Source organism: Coffea arabica, chromosome 2c (assembly GCF_036785885.1).
Source record: "Coffea arabica cultivar ET-39 chromosome 2c, Coffea Arabica ET-39 HiFi, whole genome shotgun sequence".
In the NCBI taxonomy this organism is placed as follows: Eukaryota; Viridiplantae; Streptophyta; class Magnoliopsida; order Gentianales; family Rubiaceae; genus Coffea; species Coffea arabica.
Window position 1 is genome coordinate 27,829,156 of NC_092312.1, and position 17,996 is coordinate 27,847,151.

The following is a 17,996-nucleotide window of genomic DNA, read 5'->3' on the forward strand; positions in this document are numbered from 1 at the left end:
CAACATTCTTGAACTTTCTGTGAAAATTACAAAATGTTCCCTCCTATTTTGTGCAAATGCTTTTTCAGCCCCTGGTAATTGGAATAAATCAATTTTGTTTCTAACATGTTTAAGCTCCATGCCTAAATTTGAAATCGTGTTTTTGCTTTGTTTGCTTTGGAATGTTAAGCGAATGTTACCAGCATATATAATCAATGAAATCCCTTCCTTAAATTCTTCAAAAAATTTTCATACCTATGCAATAGTGATGTTGAACGATCAAAATTATTCTCTTAAAACTAATTTTTTATTTTATATAAAAGTTTTTTCTTTATGAAATAAGTACCATTTTGTATTGCTTCTTCCACTGATATTATTATTTCGATTCTCAATTATACACAAACTTCTATCAAATCAAAAAGACAATCTTTGTTTCACAAGAAAATGTTGCAAGAATTAGTCCCAAGTTTTGCTTAAAGTAAAATGAGCTTGATAAAAAAATTTTTTTTTTCACAATTTGCAAATTATGTATATTAAAGATAAGATGGACATTTTTGTGGCAATGATATGATTGAGCTTTATCATTTGAAAAAATATATATAATTAAACACCGAATTTGGCATAACATATATACAATCATGCCATTACTATGGTCATTCAACTTTTAGATCAGTGTCATTCGTGTAAACTTTAATACTACTAAGTAGTAGAAGTTTTGTTTTCTAAATTTTAGTACTAGTATTAGATTGAGAGGTTCCAATCTAACATCCTAACATATACTCCCTCCGTCCCACTTTGATAGTTATGTTTTCCTTTTTCGTCTATTCAAATTGTAGTTCACTTTTCAATTAAAGAATGTAGTTGTCTTTTAATTTTTCTAAAATACCCTTATTTAATATAAGTTGTTATTACTATAAACAACCTTATTTAATATAGATTGTTAGTATTGAATATAACCTATCCCATTTAATGCATTTAGATTTTTCAAAACATATTGATAAATGAAAAGCCAGCTTTATTTAATATAAGGGTATTTTAGAAAAATAACAATCTAAATTTATTTTTCCAATAAAGTTAATTATTTTTGCTTAAACTGTGTGAAAAAAAAAACTAGGACTATCAAAATGGGACAGAGGGAGTACATTACAACTTTTCAGCTAATTTAATCTAAACCTGATAAAATTGAAAATTTCTATGATCCCTTTTTTGATAAAACAAAAGTCATCCAAAGCTTAAATCCCACTTGCTCAACTCCACAATTTCCCTAAATCAAAATAGCTTCCAGAAATGTGAAGTGCCGTGGTCCAATGTCCATGGCCATGAGGACAATTTACCCAAACTTTTTTTTTCTACAATTTTTTTTTTTTTTTGTGCGTTTCGTCTCATTCTCTTGGGCCGCTGACGTAGATAACATTTAAAAACGAGACAAATCTTTGCTGTCTCCGCCGTGTCTTTCTCCTCCTAACTTTTCTCCACTCCCCTCTCACTCACCCAGCTTTATCAGCGCACACTCGCACAGTAGTAATTCAGCACACCACTCTTCTTATTAAAATCCCATTCAAGACTCAGGCCTGACCCCCTTTTTCCTCTTTTCTCCGTCCATCTTTGCCGGCTTTCTTTCTCCATTTCACGCTAGATCTCTTTCGACGTAAGTCAAGATTACTGCTGCATTGCTTTGCTTGCCTTGTTTTTTGCGAAATCTTTACGCCCAATTCTTTTATGGGTTGTTTTTTGGTCTGATTCTTTGTGGGTTTTGTCTGTTTGTCCGTTTTAGATCTTGGGTGGTGAAAGCATCGAGAAAAGATGTCGAAACCAAGTGCATTGGATCTGGCTACTGGGCTCGGTGGAAAGATTGCCAAGGATGATGTTGTCTCTGCTGTTGACAAGTATGAACTCGTTTTTACCCATTTCTGGCAGTCCCACTGTTTTTTTTTTCCTCTCCCTAAGCATGCATGTTATGAATATGAATACGTTGAATTGTTATGGACGGGATTAAGAATTTTCTTGATATATGAATGCTGTGCATGAGATTTAGATATTTTCAGACTGATGATTTTGTGCATAAAATTGGCATGAATTTATCTTTTCCGTAAAACCCCATTGTTTTTCTTTTCCTCATATTGAATTTGTTACAATTTTTAGTATTCGGATTGATGTTGATGGTAATTTGCTCCCCTGGATAGTTAGTCAACGTCATGCTTTTTAAACCTGAGTGTGAAATTGGGTCATTAGTCCAAATTGATGAGGCTGATGTGGTTATGCTGGCTTCACTGTATCCCGTTCTTTGTGACATGAAATGATTACTAGAAGTCAATCTTGGAGTGCGGGTGCTCTTTTTTTTTCTTCTTTTTTTGTTTTAGTAAATGCCTTGCTGTAACCATAATGTTTCTTGATAAAGTAACTTGGTCTATAAAATACTAACATTTAGAATTTTCAAATTTGTGTTTTTTTTGTCGATGATTTGAGATAAATAGTTTCAGGGTAAGACTATTTTGAATTAATTTGTAAGGTACTTAATTTCAAGATTTATCAAATAATTTCGGCCCAGATGTTTTGTGTTGTGACATCATAATTAGCAATAGCTTGATGTGGAGGTGTCCAGTTGTTGGTTGCAGGTTACAATTCTTTTTTAATAATTCTTGAATTATGACATCATAATTGCTCCTTGATGTTTAGTTTCTGCCTCTCTCTCTCTCTCTCTGAGTGCAAATTTTTCTTGTATCAATCTTCTTGCTAACGCATGTTCTGGTTTTCCTTTTGTGAGCAGTTTAAATATCATTACATTTGAGTCCTTAAACCTTGGCCTTGTTCCCAACAGTTTGGGATTACTTAAGCTGATTAATTAAAAGCTGTTGAGGTCCTACTATAAAATGTGAGAAAATATTGTTGGTTTGAAATGCTTTTAAAAGCTAAAAGCTGCTCTCAGAAGCACTTCAGGGGCTGCTTTTCTGAGCAAAATAAGCTAAAAGTAGAAGCCATAATAAGTTGAGAGCACCCAAAAATACCTTTTAGATTTGGAAAAACAATAATCAGCTGATCATGAACTATTGAGAAAAGTTTATTGCCTTCTACCTGAGATTTGCATTTATAACAAAGAACTCACCTGATGTTTACAGATCTAGCCCCTTTAGAAACAGTTTTAGAAGTTATTTGGAAAACAAAAAATGTTTATACATGTTTAAAAGTTATTTGGGTTTATGAAGTTTCTAATGAATGACATCATGAAGTACTAGGTGAAGACTTTTAAGGTGATTTTCAGTTCTGAGAATATTAAATGAGACTACTGCTTGCTAGCACTTGTATGTTGGTGTTTTTTGGCCTTTGTACTTTTGAAGGGTGGAAGATGGTTTGAGAGCATCATTCTGGCCATTGTTGTTTGACAATTTCACTTGAAACCTTTTGCCTTCTCTATTGTTTAGGTGAATTTCTGATCTTTTTTTTTCCTTTCTTGTAATGATACTGAACAAGGTATGAGAAATATCATGGTTACTATGGAGGTGATGAGGAAGAGAGGAAAGCTAACTACAGTGACATGGTGAGAGGGCTTTGTTATAATGGATCTGTTTACTTATGTTGATGTCTATGTCACGTCTAAGTGGCAGATTTAAACATTTGCTTGTGTGGTTAATTTAACAGTCATTCTTAGACTGTTTTGTATGTGTGTTCAGTGGATAATTTGCAACTGCAATGATTTGACAAAAGAAAAGGATGAGCTGGAAGAATATCTATTAAATCTGGGGCATGCAAAGTATTCATAGTATACTGGTCCCAAAAGTGACCACAAATCATCACATTGAATGTCCCTGAGCCTTTGGAAGTATGACATTTTCCTGTATCCAAGCCTCTTTCTTTGATAATTTTCCACCTGCTATTAGATCGGCATTTATCAGGTTACCTCTCAGCCCCTAGGATACATGGTTTGATTTAGAGACTAGATCATCAAATTTGGTGCAAGCAAAGCCTGCTTGTTGCAATTTTCTGATGATTTTGAGCATTCCTTACCTGCCTACTACAAACAAAATGCATGTCATTGTTTTGGTTGGCCAACTTTAGAATTTCCAATGTGATTCAGTTTGAATTTTAAGCTGCAGATAGGAAGTGCTGACTGGGATTACATACGGTCATATAGCAAGCAGTGTAGCTTATAAGTTAGCAAGCATCTGTGCAATCATTTTTGCTCCCTTGTTGCTCAAGCATTTGAATCCATTTGTCCAGTCAATGTGGTTATGGGTATGTAATTTGACTGCAAAGACATCATGTTGTTTCATATTATGTGCTTTTGGTTGTCAGGTCAACAAGTACTATGACCTGGTGACTAGCTTCTATGAATATGGCTGGGGAGAATCATTCCACTTTGCAGCAAGGTGGACAGTTACATTTTATTATCTGTCTTATAATTTTCCACTTTGCAACTCTTGGGACCAAAAATTGGTAACTAAATTCCACTTTCCTGCAGATTGAAAGGAGAGTCTCTGAAGGAGAGCATTAAGCGGCATGAGCATTTCCTGGCTCTACAATTAGGGCTGAAACCAGGACAGAAGGTCTCGTTCACTAAATCTTGAATTATTTTACCACATCAAGGAAAAGGGCTTGTGTTAGTCCTCTAATTATCTCTTCCAGACATCATTAAAGTTCTGACATGATTGTAGGTCTTGGATGTAGGATGTGGAATTGGTGGACCCTTGAGAGAAATTGCTCAGTTCAGGTTGATAAAATTTACCATCAGACTGATCCACATTATTTGCTTCTCATTGCTTGAACTTTGATTTCTTTTCTTAAAATATTTTTTGCTTATGATATGTCATTTGTCCATCTTCCTATCTTGTGTGCTATTACAGTCACAAGATGCTAATTGTTGGGATGTAAAATATTCAATTCTCAAACTTCCTGTTGTTAGCTGAAATATATATTTTATAAAAGGGTATGCCCTTTTCTCTATGATAAAATTGTTTGCTAAATACCTACATATAATTGCTGCATAGATATCACAAAATTGAACATATGGTAAGTTATTAGCCTGACGAGAAAGGCTACTAGCTGTAACAGTACATTGAAATTGATGTCAATAGTGAAGGCAAGTGCCAAAACTTAGTAGAATTTCCATTAGGAATCTTTTTCATGTGTATCATCACAATGAGTATCTATCATGTGTGTCCAAGAGTTTGCACATTTTTAGCATGTTGGTTCAGAAACTGATTTATGTTGATATCTGGCAGCTTAACTTCAGTTACTGGTCTGAACAACAATGAATATCAGATATCAAGAGGAAAGGTACAACTTATTTTCCTTTCTTGTTGTTTAAATATAGCAATGGACGCCTAATCACTTTCAATGTTGTTGTGTATTGGTGGCAAAGCATTTAAATTGAAGGACCCGTGTTGACCAATTCATGTGTGAAGTTGAAAGCTTTTTATTAGAAAAGAATTTGCACAGTTTTTTTTTTTTTTTTTTGCACTGCTTCCTTTTTCCTGGTTGTCTAGCATGTAAGCTATGCATGTTCCAATGTGTTTATCCTGTGACTCTAGGTACTGAACCATGCTGCTGGGGTAGAACGCACTTGTGACTTTGTGAAGGTCAGTAACTTAAGGAGGACTAGTTAACAAGTTATTCTCCGGTTCTGATTTCTGTCCTCTCTAGTTATAGCATTGCTTAATGATGTTGCAGGCTGATTTCATGAAAATGACATTCCCTGACAACCATTTTGATGCAGTATATGCAATAGAAGCTACATGTCATGCACCTGATGTGGTAGGGACATTTCTTCATCCTTGATGTGACATTTTAGACTTCCAAGCTATATTTGGTTTTTGCTTGTTTTTTCACACCAGGTTGTAGAGTCCTCTTCCTTGACTAATTGTAATTATTGATGACTTAAACTCGTCTTTGTGTGTTTGCTTATGTTTGTTTTCTGGCCTTAAGGTGGGATGCTACAAAGAGATATATAGGGTACTAAAACCTGGTCAATGTTTTGCTGCATATGAATGGTGTATGACAGACTCTTTTGACCCCAATAACAGAGAACATAAAAAAATCAAGGTATTTGAAGCAGCATGGAGATCATCTCCTTAGCATATTTTAGCAGTATATATTTCTTAAATGGATTATTTACATCTAAATACCAAATTTAATGGCTGCAGGCTGAAATAGAGCTTGGCAATGGTCTACCTGACATAAGATTAACAGGACAGTGCCTTGAGGCTGTGAAGAAAGCAGGTTTTGAAGTGAGTAACAAAATTTTGATTATTCTATTGAGTCTTCATGTTGAAGGATGCTTTTAATTTGCCAGTTGATTATTGGAAAACTATTTCTGTTTGTTAAGGTTATTTGGGAGAAAGATCTTGCAGCAGACTCACCGGTTCCTTGGTACTTGCCCCTGGATAAAAGTCACTTCTCCTTGAGCAGTTTCCGACTAACAGCAGTTGGACGTCTTATTACCAAAAACCTAGTAAGATTTTTAAATGCTTTCCATTGATGCTGCTGAAACAACAAGTGAAAGCTCCTTTACTATAGTTTGTGCTACCATTGTCCTAATAAGATCTATATTATGCTTTTTGCCACCATTGATCTGTTTTCTTGAAGGTTAAGGCTCTAGAGTATGTAGGACTTGCCCCAAATGGAAGTCAGAGGGTTCAAGATTTCTTAGAGAAAGCTGCAGAAGGGCTTGTTGCTGGTGGAAAGTAAGCCTTTTATCCAGACTTTGACTTCTGTTACTAGTACCTTGGCCTCGTGTCTGAAATAAAATGCTGCACATTAGTTGATATTGCTTGATTGCTGTGGATGTTACCAGTGCTGCAAATACCATTCTGCCAGAGTATTGTTTCATTTAAGAGAGTTTCCCAGCAGGAAAGAGAGAGGAATTGATTCCTCTTATGCTCATTCGATTCTGCTCTTGCGCTTGTTGACTCTCAATCCCTTTTCCAGAACTATTTAAAGTGCAATTTTTTAACCACTGGTGAAACATCTATGCACATTGTCTCCTCTTTCAGACAATAGATTACTAGTCTGACTTACTCATCAAATGCATAGAATGACAAAAAACGAATATATCAAATATACACCACGGTAACAAATTTTTTGTGTAATCTATTACAGGAGTTCATCTCTGAACTGGAAAAAAAAAATCATACCTAACTTGGTTTTGGGATTAGAAGCAAATAATTTTGATAAGTAAGTTGTGTTAGGCTTGTGGTTTTTCAATTGGGTTCTGTGAAAGCTTTACAATCCAGTGGGCTGCAACTTAAAAGATATGACATCACAAGTCTTCCTGTTTAGGCGAAAAGATGGTGCCGGAAAGGAAAATTTTTAAGTCTGGTTTGTTCTCATAAGTCATAATGGGGCATATATTTACATCCTTGTTCGGGTTGCACGTGAAAGAAGAAAAAACTTTCCTTCTGTTTTTCTTCCTAAAATGCAGCTTTGTATCTGTTGCATATATGCCCTCATATAGGATTTACCCTGGAAATACCACCAGTCATTCATGAAAGGCATCACAAGTGCTATTTGGTTAGATTAGTTTTAGGCTCATAATCTTAGTAATAGCAAATATTTTAGTAATTGCAAGTGCAATCAGAATCATGAATGTCAAAAGAGTCAGAGAAACTAGAAATGCCTGTGACATACCATCTGATTAGCATGAATTACCTAATCAAGTAAAATTGCATGGAGGATTTTGAATCTTGGTTGAGGTCTTTTCCCTTGCGTGGTGGAAGCTTAGTTTGAATTTTAAAAAAGCGAAAAAGAAAGGCTTTTGAAGTTCACCCAAAAACTAGGAAGGAACAATTTTGTGAACTTGACTAGATAAGTATGGAGTATGAAGTTGTGTTATGTGTGTCCTCATTATGAATGGCAGATCTAGGGGCTGGTGGGTAGCCTTTTTACCCATTGAAAATTTTTTCTCTTTTCAATAATAGATCCTCAATGAACTTTGATTCTTCCACATCAAAAAAAATTCTGCAAAATTGAAATCAGCCCTCCCAAGACTTTGTAAGCATCTAGATTTTGCACCACTACCTGTCATAGAGTGGAAGCTTGCTTCTCGCGTTCTACATTCTTCCTTCTTCCCTACCTTGTAATTACTGTTTAAAAGAACTGAAAGGAAAAAATGTCATGGATCCAATGGTTATCCCTAGATTTTCTAGGTTACAGCTATGAACTTTCACGTTAGAATTGTTTTTGAAATTATAATAAGTAACTTATTAAAGTTTTGAAGCTGTCGATTTAGACTTAGTTGGAAATTTTCATCACAGTATGTTTTGTTTGTTTCACTTGTATTATTTTAACACATGAATTCGTCTTTTTTGTATCCCATAGTCCAATAATCATCTGAAATGGCTCATTTATTTCATCCTGGGTAAGGTACACATACAAGTGGTGCTTTGCTCATGTTGGTCGGGAAAGAACTGAGAGTGGGAACATGTCAGTGTTAATAAACATATTTGGGGATGTATGTTATCTCTCATGCTTGTTTCTGATGCATATTTACTTTGTGGTGCTACATTTAGACCTTATTTATAGTAGCATGTTGGTTGACTCGAAAGAAAGTGCATACTCAAGGTCTAAAGCATCTTTTCTTGGGGTGTGGTCATGTATTCCGATCTGCTGGCTCCTTCAGGGTCATAACTAATGGTTCTTTGAATTCGCCTCTGCAGGAAAGATATCTTCACACCAATGTATTTCTTCTTGGCTCGGAAGCCCCTTTCAGATGGTCAGTAGTGTGAGAGGGATCACTGTTTTGTTTGAAGATCTTGTTCAGTAAAATCATTTAGGTTTGGCTGAGTCTTGTGACTATGCTAATTGTGGGTTATTCTGAAAGATGCTCTGCATTTGAAGTTCTGTTGCTATTTCCTGCTTCTCTCACCAGATTTCTGGCTTTTTCTTTGACTCTCTTTGCCTCAAGTAACCTATATAAGTTTTCTTTCTCTGCAATTTGTTTGGTTGGGAAAAGGGATACTCTTTTAACAGACACACAAGTCAGGGAATGAGGATATCACTCAAACTTAAATCACACCAGTTAATGTAGGCTTGTTTTTTGCTTTTCCTGTCACCAGACCTTTTAAGGTTACTTGTGAATGGCTGATCAGGAAAACTAATCGGTTGCATATGATATAGAATTTTGTGCTCATCTATATCAAGCAAATTTTCCTCAATAGTGTGACCGCAATTAGGCTGAAAAAAAAGAGCTACATAGTTCTGTGCCCAAAAACATTGGCATAGTTATGCACTCAGCTTTCTTCTGCACAATTGTGTGCTGCGTAAAGATATTCAAATGATGGTACAATAGCGTATAAGTTAATTTTACACGAAGATATTCATGAAAGAAAAATTAATTTTTTTTACACTGACAGTATATGTACACTATATTGATGTACACTATATTGATGTAGTGGCTAAGATTGACATTTCAAAAATTAGAGGTCTTGCCTCAGCATAGGCTTTAATTGAAGTTTTTGAGAAAGTGGACTTGCAAAAAAAAAAAAAAAAAAAAAAAAAAAAGTGCTAGATGCTCAAGCGGGCATGAATGACCGTGGAAATTGCTCTGGAAAAAGCATATAGGAATGAGTTCGAAAAATGGCTTCAATTTGCAGGTATGCATCTGCCATAGTGGACAAACACCAGTTGAACCTTTTGCCTAAATTCTAGAAAGGCAGCCGCAGCAATTTCCGGGATTTTGCACGACTAAGTCACTAAGCAAATGTGTGAATACAGTCTCCTCCCTTTCTAGTTGCAAAAATAAAAGAATCTGTCGCGAATATGCCAAAAGACAACTCAACATAGAAATTGCATTAGAAAAACAAGAACGAAAATTTGATGTGTAATTGATGTAATCCAAATTTGAGTTACCTAACAGAATATCACGTTTATGTTGTAGAGACGTACAAGTAGTTCATTTAAAGTTACAAAATATTTAAAAAAATATTACACCATTCAGGGACTAGTTTATTTAAAGTTACAAAATATTTAAAAAAATATTACACTATTTAGGGACGGTTGATCTGATGATTGTCCTGCTCCGTGTCCTTACATAACATCAATACTTGGAAAAAAGAAATGTATGAATTTGACAATCTTCAACCGAAATGTTCGGGTCCTACAAAAAGTCATCAATACTATATTCTTTATGGAAAAAGATATAATGTATAATTAAAATTAAGTGAATTAAAATAAAGAAGAAGATGCCTCACTTTATGATCACCCCTTGTTAGTTTTTCTTTTGAGGTACGAAAGGCTTCAACTATTATTATATATATGTGTGTGTGTGTGTATTCTCTGTCAGGATTTTAATTTTTGATAAAATCCGGTCAATCAATTAATTTCTTAAAAGTTGAGATAAAAAAAACTTTTTAACTTAGCCGGACCGGCCAAATTCTGCCAGTCGTCATTGATGGATTTTGGTTCAAATAAAAATACTTACCCAACAAATATGTACGTTGCCTTTGCGCTGGTGGAGCTTGGTGGGTGGGAGGTGAAGGTTTCAAACCTTGCCTCCTACCAATTGTCTCAATAAGTGACTTTTCTTAAAAATTCGGACGGGTATGTAATGCATCCGATTGGTCTGATGGTAGCTTTGTCCCACCTGTCTCTCACGGGCTCAGTTGGACCTTCCTTTAGATAGATTAGGATATAGATAAAATGACAAAAAAAAAAAAAAAAAAAACCAAATATGTACGTTGAACATATCCATCGGTTTGTATTTTCATTTAAAGAAATAAATGCTGTCACGTAGTTGGAGGGATTTGCCAAATATTAGCTTTGGTACGGTTTGATACTCTTTTCAACTTTGTGGTTGGGAAGCAATAATGGGGTCACCAAATGCAGTGCAGGACAACCGATCCCACAACCCCGGCGCCGCGGCGAAATTAAAGAACTAACCAAATACTAATAAATTTGAGAAAACACGTGCCTTCATATTCCTTTTTTTTTTTTTTTTAACCCTTCTGCTTTTCTCCACTTCCTTTCCACCACTAATTACAAGGTATCTAATACAGGGTGGTTCTATGTGTAATTTCACTAGATGACCATTCAATGGTACTTTCTATATCAAAGGCTCCTATTAATTCTTTTTCTTTACCATCAAAGAAATAGGAATTGTCATGAGTCACTAATTCTATACCAGTCAAATGAAAACTTTGAACTGGCCCTGTTTGAATTAACTGTGTTATAGAGGTGTTTTTAAAATATTTTACTATTGCAGTGTATATGAAAAATTTTTACTATAAAAATTTTTTGAAATATTTGATATATTATATAGTTGAGATGTTTTTTCAGTTATTTTTGTTTATGTATTACTTTAGTATTATATTTAAAAAAACTAATTTTTGAAAAATGGCCAATCCAAACCGATTAGATTTGGAGTTAGGTGCGATTGCACTTACATTCATATTATATTTTTGACGCCTTAAATCAACCGAGCTGTCTAGGTCATTAATTTGAGATTCAAAATAACGACTCGGATAAGTTGAACTCATCTCGACTTATTCGGCTCGTTATATGCTCTGTATAGTTGAACCGGAATCCTGTTTGGTACACCATAACCCAATTTTTGCTCAAAAGTGTAAAGAAACCATTACCAGAATTGTTTGAATTAGATACCGTGCGTGAATGGACAAGCTTTGACTTCCGCTAATGCACATACACACCCTAAAAATAATTAGTGGTATTTTACGCATGTGTATGGTAGTAGCTAGCTTCCCTTCCCTTGTGGTCCGGTCCTAGAAAAGGCATCTATGCTATTCTTTCAAAAATATTCCTTGCTTCAATCCAAATCCATATTTGTTATTCGAGAAAACGTATCAAGCGATAAAATTGAATTAAATTTGAATAGTACCCCGCTTCCAGATAAAGGAAAAAATCAAAGAAGAAAGCAATAAATAATTAAGGAAAAAAAAAAGAAAAAAGAATAGCACAAAATTTATAGTAAAACAATTCAAACTATAACCCATAACTTTTGCAACCAATCCAATTCCAATAGTTAAATAGCAAAAGAATTATGTTAAAACATTAATCTGTGGCCTCAGCCTAATGTCACGAGACAACAGTGTAAAGAATAAAATCAGTAGAATCATTCATCCCAGAACCACCAGCCTCGGAGCCAAAACGTCCCATCAAAGCTGCCGAATCATCGGTAATGCCGCGACCAAAAAACCCATCAAGAGGGTGGTTGTGGGACCGTTCATGGTGGTGGTGAAAACCATCTTGACTTGCCGGAGGATGGTAATACAATCTTGCAGTTTGTGGGAAGTGGGAATGAAACCTTGCAGCTATTCTGACACCTGCATCCAATAATTCCATGTATTTTGCCATTTCTTGATTGGTTGATTGATTCCTTTCCTTTCTCTCTTTGATGATTTTATGACAAAATCTCCTTGGAGAAAGAGAGAGAGAGAGAGAGAGAGAGAGAGAGAGAGAGAGGAAAGGAAGAATAAAAAAGAGAAAAGAGAAATGGAAAAAAAATGGAATTTGTTAGAAAACGTCCCAAACCTCAGAGCCCATAAAATGGGAGAATGCTATGTGAATGCTTGTGAGGGAATTTAGGTCAAGTGTGCGTGTATATATATAGTTCTCGTCTCGTGGTGTGGTCTTTCGGTGACTTTTCCTTGTAACGTTAATTTTATGTTAATTGATTTGCGTGTTTTAAGCAATTTGTGTTTCTACCCTTATAAGCTTATGTATCCTTGTTCTTGGCCCAAGCATTTGCGGTGTGGTATATGCATTGAAGTGTGGTTTCAATTAGGGTTGTTTAGTAATAGCCACTTTATAAATTTTCATTTCATTTTTTGACATACAACAGAAAAGCATTGATCGATTTCATCAATTTACTTGATTTTTTTAATTAAAATTTACAGTTGATATCATATATATATTTTTAAACTCATTCTATTATTAATTATGCAAGAGTCGAACTCAAAAAATCTATTGATCACATTTGGTGTCTTATTCTCAATAATTTTTTATACACATACTAAAAGGAAATTGAAATGCAAATACATTAGGTGTCTTATGGTATTTATTACATTCAAAATAATGAAGACAAATTAAGTTCTTACAAGGACAATAATTAGGAACTAAAAATCAAGTTCATAGTCTTTCTGTGTTAGCTAGGAAATTTTGTCATAAATAAAACGACTCTATAAACAAAAACAATGATTAATGTTCAAGACTCGAGCTTCAATGTTTTTACTTATGAAATTACGCTATTAAGATCCCTTAGTAGATTTATCTAATTGACAAAATATATATAGTTAAGAGATTGGAAAACTAATATACAAATGAGGATGGGTCCTGTTCGCCAATAGTGAAGAATACGAGGGCATATTTTAAAAGTTAAACCTTCTTTTCGTTGTTTACTTATTTGGACCAAAAAAACCGCGTCAAGTTGGCACAGGCTGGCCATAACCGCCGCGTTCTGGTGACTGGTCCAACCGGTTGTTGGTCCGGGTGCTGGTCGGTCAACCTCATTTCTGTTAATGTACGTAAATTGAATTTTAATTTATTTAGGGTGTCCTTGTGTAATTTATTATTACGAAATCCTCCCCAAAGAATCTTTGAATCTTTCATTTTGTAATGCTCCACTTATTTCTTTTTGTTATACTCCCTCCGTCCCACTTTGATAGTCCTGTTTCTTTTTTCACACAGTTTAAGAAAAAGTAGTTAACTTTGTTGGAAAAGTAAATTTAGATTGTTATTTTCCTAAAATACCCTCACATTAAATAGAGTACAACTTTATGGGAACTTGAATTGATGGTAAAAAAAGAATCAACTCTCATTAAATGGGGTAGGTTTATAGCAACAACAACTTGTATTGAATAAGGGTATTTTAGGAAAATGAAAATACAACTACATTCTTCAATTGGAAAGTGGACTGCAATTTGGGACAGACAAAAAAGGAAAACAGGACTATCAAAGTGGGACGGAGGGAGTATTAAATTCTATGTTACTCAAATCTAGATGCATGCTCTGCTCTTGACATTTTCGATATCTTAGAGATTTTCCTGAGTCTTAAGTCTTTAATAAGACCAACTAAAGTTCAAAAAGTTACAAAATGGTACAAGACAAATTTGACAACATTGCAGTTATGTAGAATAAATTTTCTTGTCATTTGAATTTCTTTTGTAAAATATTACTACTGCTAATAAATGTCAGATACCGATAATCATGCACCCTTCTTAGTTTCTTGTATACTTTTTAAAAAATTGTTTGAATAAAGTAAAATAACAATTATGTATGGTAGTCAAAATTCATAATAAGGACAGGCAATAATCTTAAAAGGCTGTACAAGTAAATGCTATTGCCTAATAATTCTGTAAAATTCGTCTAGAAAGGGTAGTATGAAAAGTAATAGTAAGATGAAAAAGAAAAAAGGATTTATGGAAATTGAACCCTTGACCAGGGACGAAGCTATGGAGCCATCACAGCCCAATTTTCAGAATATTTCACTTTTATCACTTATAGATTTCAAAATGATATTTTTAGAAATAAAATATTTACCCCCATAAAAATGTTTTATTTGTTTGATGATTTGCGGGGTATCCACTTCCCCAGAACTATTTGTAATTTCTGTTTTAATATATTTCATCTTTTATTACAAAAAAAAAGAGAGAGAAAAATTTTGGAAATATAGAGATTCTAGAATGTCAAAGATGCCGTTCTCACCTTACAGAATATGTCATCTTAACAACGTTGAATGGTTCGCTTTTATAGTATAGACCAATCACGCCGGTATGTTGCAACTTGCAAAGCAGGTAGGAAGTCCTCCGTTTCCAAGTAGTAACTTTTTTTTTCTTTTTTTTTTTTTGTCAATCTCATCCCTACTTCTACTCTATCTTAATCTAACTATGGGAAGACTCAACTGAACCTATGCGAAAAGAATCACTACCAGACCAAACAAGTACACCACGCACCCGTCTGAATTTTTTGAAGAACCACAATTATGACAAATCGGTGAGAGGCAAGGTTCGAACCCTTGCCTTCCACCCCACCAAAGCCTTAAAAGGCAGCCTAAGGCTGATGGTCGTTTCCAAGTAGTACCTGCACTAGTTAGTTTCGTTTCTCTTTTGAATCTTGCCAACTCTATTGATTGGGTGATTACATTAGTCAAGTTGTCTGTCCCCAATCTTACAAAAACAGTCACGTGAAATCTATTATTTAAAGTGTGAGCATATGCATTTGAAAAATGTAGATTCCAATATTATGCTAATTAAAACCACAAAAGAGGGCGTCAGGTTTCTTTAGTCATAAATTTCTTGTCTCCTAATGTCAAGGAAAATGGCCCCTCTCATGAAATCAGAGTATATGAATTTTGTGCATTTCATCTAGGATTGTAATTGAATCAAGCTACTCGTGAGATGCATGCGATCTGTTTGGTCAATTGCTCGATTCGACTGAGCGTTGATCAATTTCGAATCAAGTTCGAGTATGCTCAAGTAATCAAACGAGTCGAGTTTGAGTATTAGAATACCACGATTGAGTACTTGATGTGTTTAATCGAACAGTGTACATTACTTTAATTATTATATATTAGACGAGTTCAAGTACTGGTAGAAATTTCATCTCAGATGGAAACCAATCTTGTTCCCAATATGTCAAAAGTGCCATTCCTTGAGCTCTTTGGAATGCTCAATTACATCTTTTTGCTTTTCATTTTTGGAGCTGGTTGTTAAACTTTTTTCAATTTATTCTCCATTTGCCAAGGTTAGAATATATTTTGAGACCTTGTATAAAATTTGTCATGCATTTTGTGATTCTTTAAATAATTTTATGGAATTATGATGCACTTTTTTTTGGTGGATCAGTTATATAATTCCTGAAGTTTTGGAAGTATTGAACAAACCACCTTCTAAGATCATCACTAAACTCAAGAACTAAGGTATACATGGAAGCACTTCCCATCATAATGTTCATTTCCTCACATAATGTTGTGTGTTAAATTTGAATATACAAAAGCCCACATAATGTCATGTGTTATATTTGACTATACCAAAGAACCAGGTCGCACCTTTACAATCCGAATTTTGAGAGACTTAAGAGTGTATATCACTAAGTTTGATTTATATATCACTACCTTTAAAACAATAACCTCTATTGCAACATAGAACAGCTGTTTAACATCTTCAAAATTAAGAAAAATGTAGTTTTAGTTCTCAATATTTGGTCTGTATGCTAAATTGGTCCATAGTGTTTCCACCAAAATAAATATGATTCCTAAAATTTCTAATTTTAGCATACTTAGGACAATTAATGAAAAATTACAATATCTAATTGTCAAAATCAATTGGAGTTAACCAAAAGTTTGACTTTATATATTTGGCCCTTAATGTTCAAAATTTAACAATATGGTTTATTATGTTTCAAATAGTTACATTTAAGGTTTTTCAAATTAAATAAAATATGAATTAAATTAAATACGTGACAAATGTGTTCTCAAATTCCTATAAAAATCCCTCAAAGCACTTCACATTTACACAACACCGTCTTTTTACCTAAAGAGTATCTCCTTATTAAATTAATAAAAATACACATATAAATAGATATAGAAAAATGTTGTGGGAAAAAGAGAATCCTTAAGTTTAGTATGTAAATTTATAAAAAAACACTATTATAAAAGTTGTTGCATTACTTATGGATGTAGGTTTTAATTGATTATTGTTAGGAATCATGACAAGTAAAGATAATTACCAATACAAAATACTCGTATGGATTTTTGGAAGAAACTTGCTTTTCATTTTTTCTTGTCTTTCCTTCATGTTAAATTAAATATTTTAATAATAAAGTTTTAATGTATTTATGTTTATGTTCATCTAAATTGATAATTTTATTAAAGAATTTAAACAATTATGAAACCGCTGAAACTTAATGGATAACCAATTGCAATGCCAAAAAGAATTTATTATTCTATCAACTTAATTTACATGTAGTTGTTTATATTTAAATGGGATATTTAACGGAGTACTTAAATATCAATATATGTTAATAATAAAAATCATTATTAGTTAATTATTGATATAATTAGATGTATTTGCCTAATTTGAGCCTAATTAGGCAAATGAGAATAACACATTATGAATTCGTGATACGAGTAAATGAAATAAAGAAACAAAAAAGGAAGAAGAAAAGTTTATTTAATTTTGGGAAATTCGCCATTTTCGTCCCTAAACTTTTACACTAAAACCAATTTCGTCCTTTATGATTTTTTTTAGCCAATTTAGTCTTTCGACTATTTTGAAGTCTCCAATGTAGGACTTTTGTGGCGGCGACACTACATTTTACATATTCTGTACAACCGGTGATGGGTACATCTGTCATTTTAATTAGATTTCTTTAATTTAAACAACCTTTGACCATAGTTCTTCTTCTCCTATGGAAATCTCATCCCATTCACCAGAAATTCGCACAAACTCTCACTTCACACACCCATATATATATATATATATTCTTCAGTCCACGCTAAGAAAATTGAAGACTTTCTGCTTTACGTCAAATTGATAGTTATCATCAAAATGAGGCTTAATACTTCTCACCCCTTTATGTACGGCCGCATTGGGTGGTAGCCACTATTAATCAACTAAAAAGGGTGTTTTTTTCTTTCTAGAACACTGCTATTAAGCCAATTTCAAGAATCCGTGAGTACATACAAGTCATTGCTATTATTTGCCAACATAAATTAGTACCAAGAGTGGACACGAGCTATAATTAAGCTAACCTGTGAGGAAAAAGGCAAGCAGCGACGCCATTGTGAAGGCGGATCTCAGCAGCCTTGGCAGCAGAGACAGAAGGGAGATTAACGTGGGTGGTTAGGAGAAGGTTCCGGTGGATGAGGAAGCCGGTGCCGGCAGCTCCGATTCTGGCCATTAAGGGACCTATACCGGAGAAAATGGCGGCTTTCATTCTCTCCGACTTACCTCCGCCGTTACAAAAGCACCAAGACTCCCTCAATACCCCATTCTTGTTAATTACTTCAAGAATGCGGGATTAGCTCCAAAAAAAAGCGTTCCTTTTTTCTTTTTTTCCCCCTGGGTTTATTC

General features: G+C 34.2%; 1 protein-coding gene across 3 annotated transcripts; it reads left to right on the forward strand.

Annotated features, from left to right (window-relative positions):
- The first annotated feature begins 1,423 nt into the window (after positions 1-1,423).
- Positions 1,424-8,904, forward strand: LOC113727106 (cycloartenol-C-24-methyltransferase). 3 transcript variants are annotated; one of them, XM_027251101.2, is made up of 14 exons: positions 1,424-1,627; positions 1,754-1,865; positions 3,448-3,514; positions 4,270-4,343; positions 4,436-4,520; positions 4,629-4,684; positions 5,196-5,250; positions 5,505-5,552; positions 5,644-5,727; positions 5,899-6,015; positions 6,117-6,200; positions 6,299-6,424; positions 6,559-6,656; positions 8,628-8,904. In XM_027251101.2, the coding sequence occupies exons 2-14, from the start codon at positions 1,783-1,785 to the stop codon at positions 8,689-8,691; spliced, it is 1,041 nt and encodes a 346-aa protein (XP_027106902.2). In that variant the 5' UTR covers positions 1,424-1,627; positions 1,754-1,782; the 3' UTR covers positions 8,692-8,904. The 3 variants fall into 3 exon arrangements, with proteins under 3 accessions (XP_027106902.2, XP_027106903.2, XP_071931728.1); XM_027251102.2 differs by lacking the exon at positions 5,899-6,015 and having other exon boundaries at positions 1,469-1,627; XM_072075627.1 differs by lacking the exons at positions 1,424-1,627; positions 1,754-1,865 and adding an exon at positions 3,209-3,227.
- Positions 8,905-17,996: the final 9,092 nt, after the last annotated feature.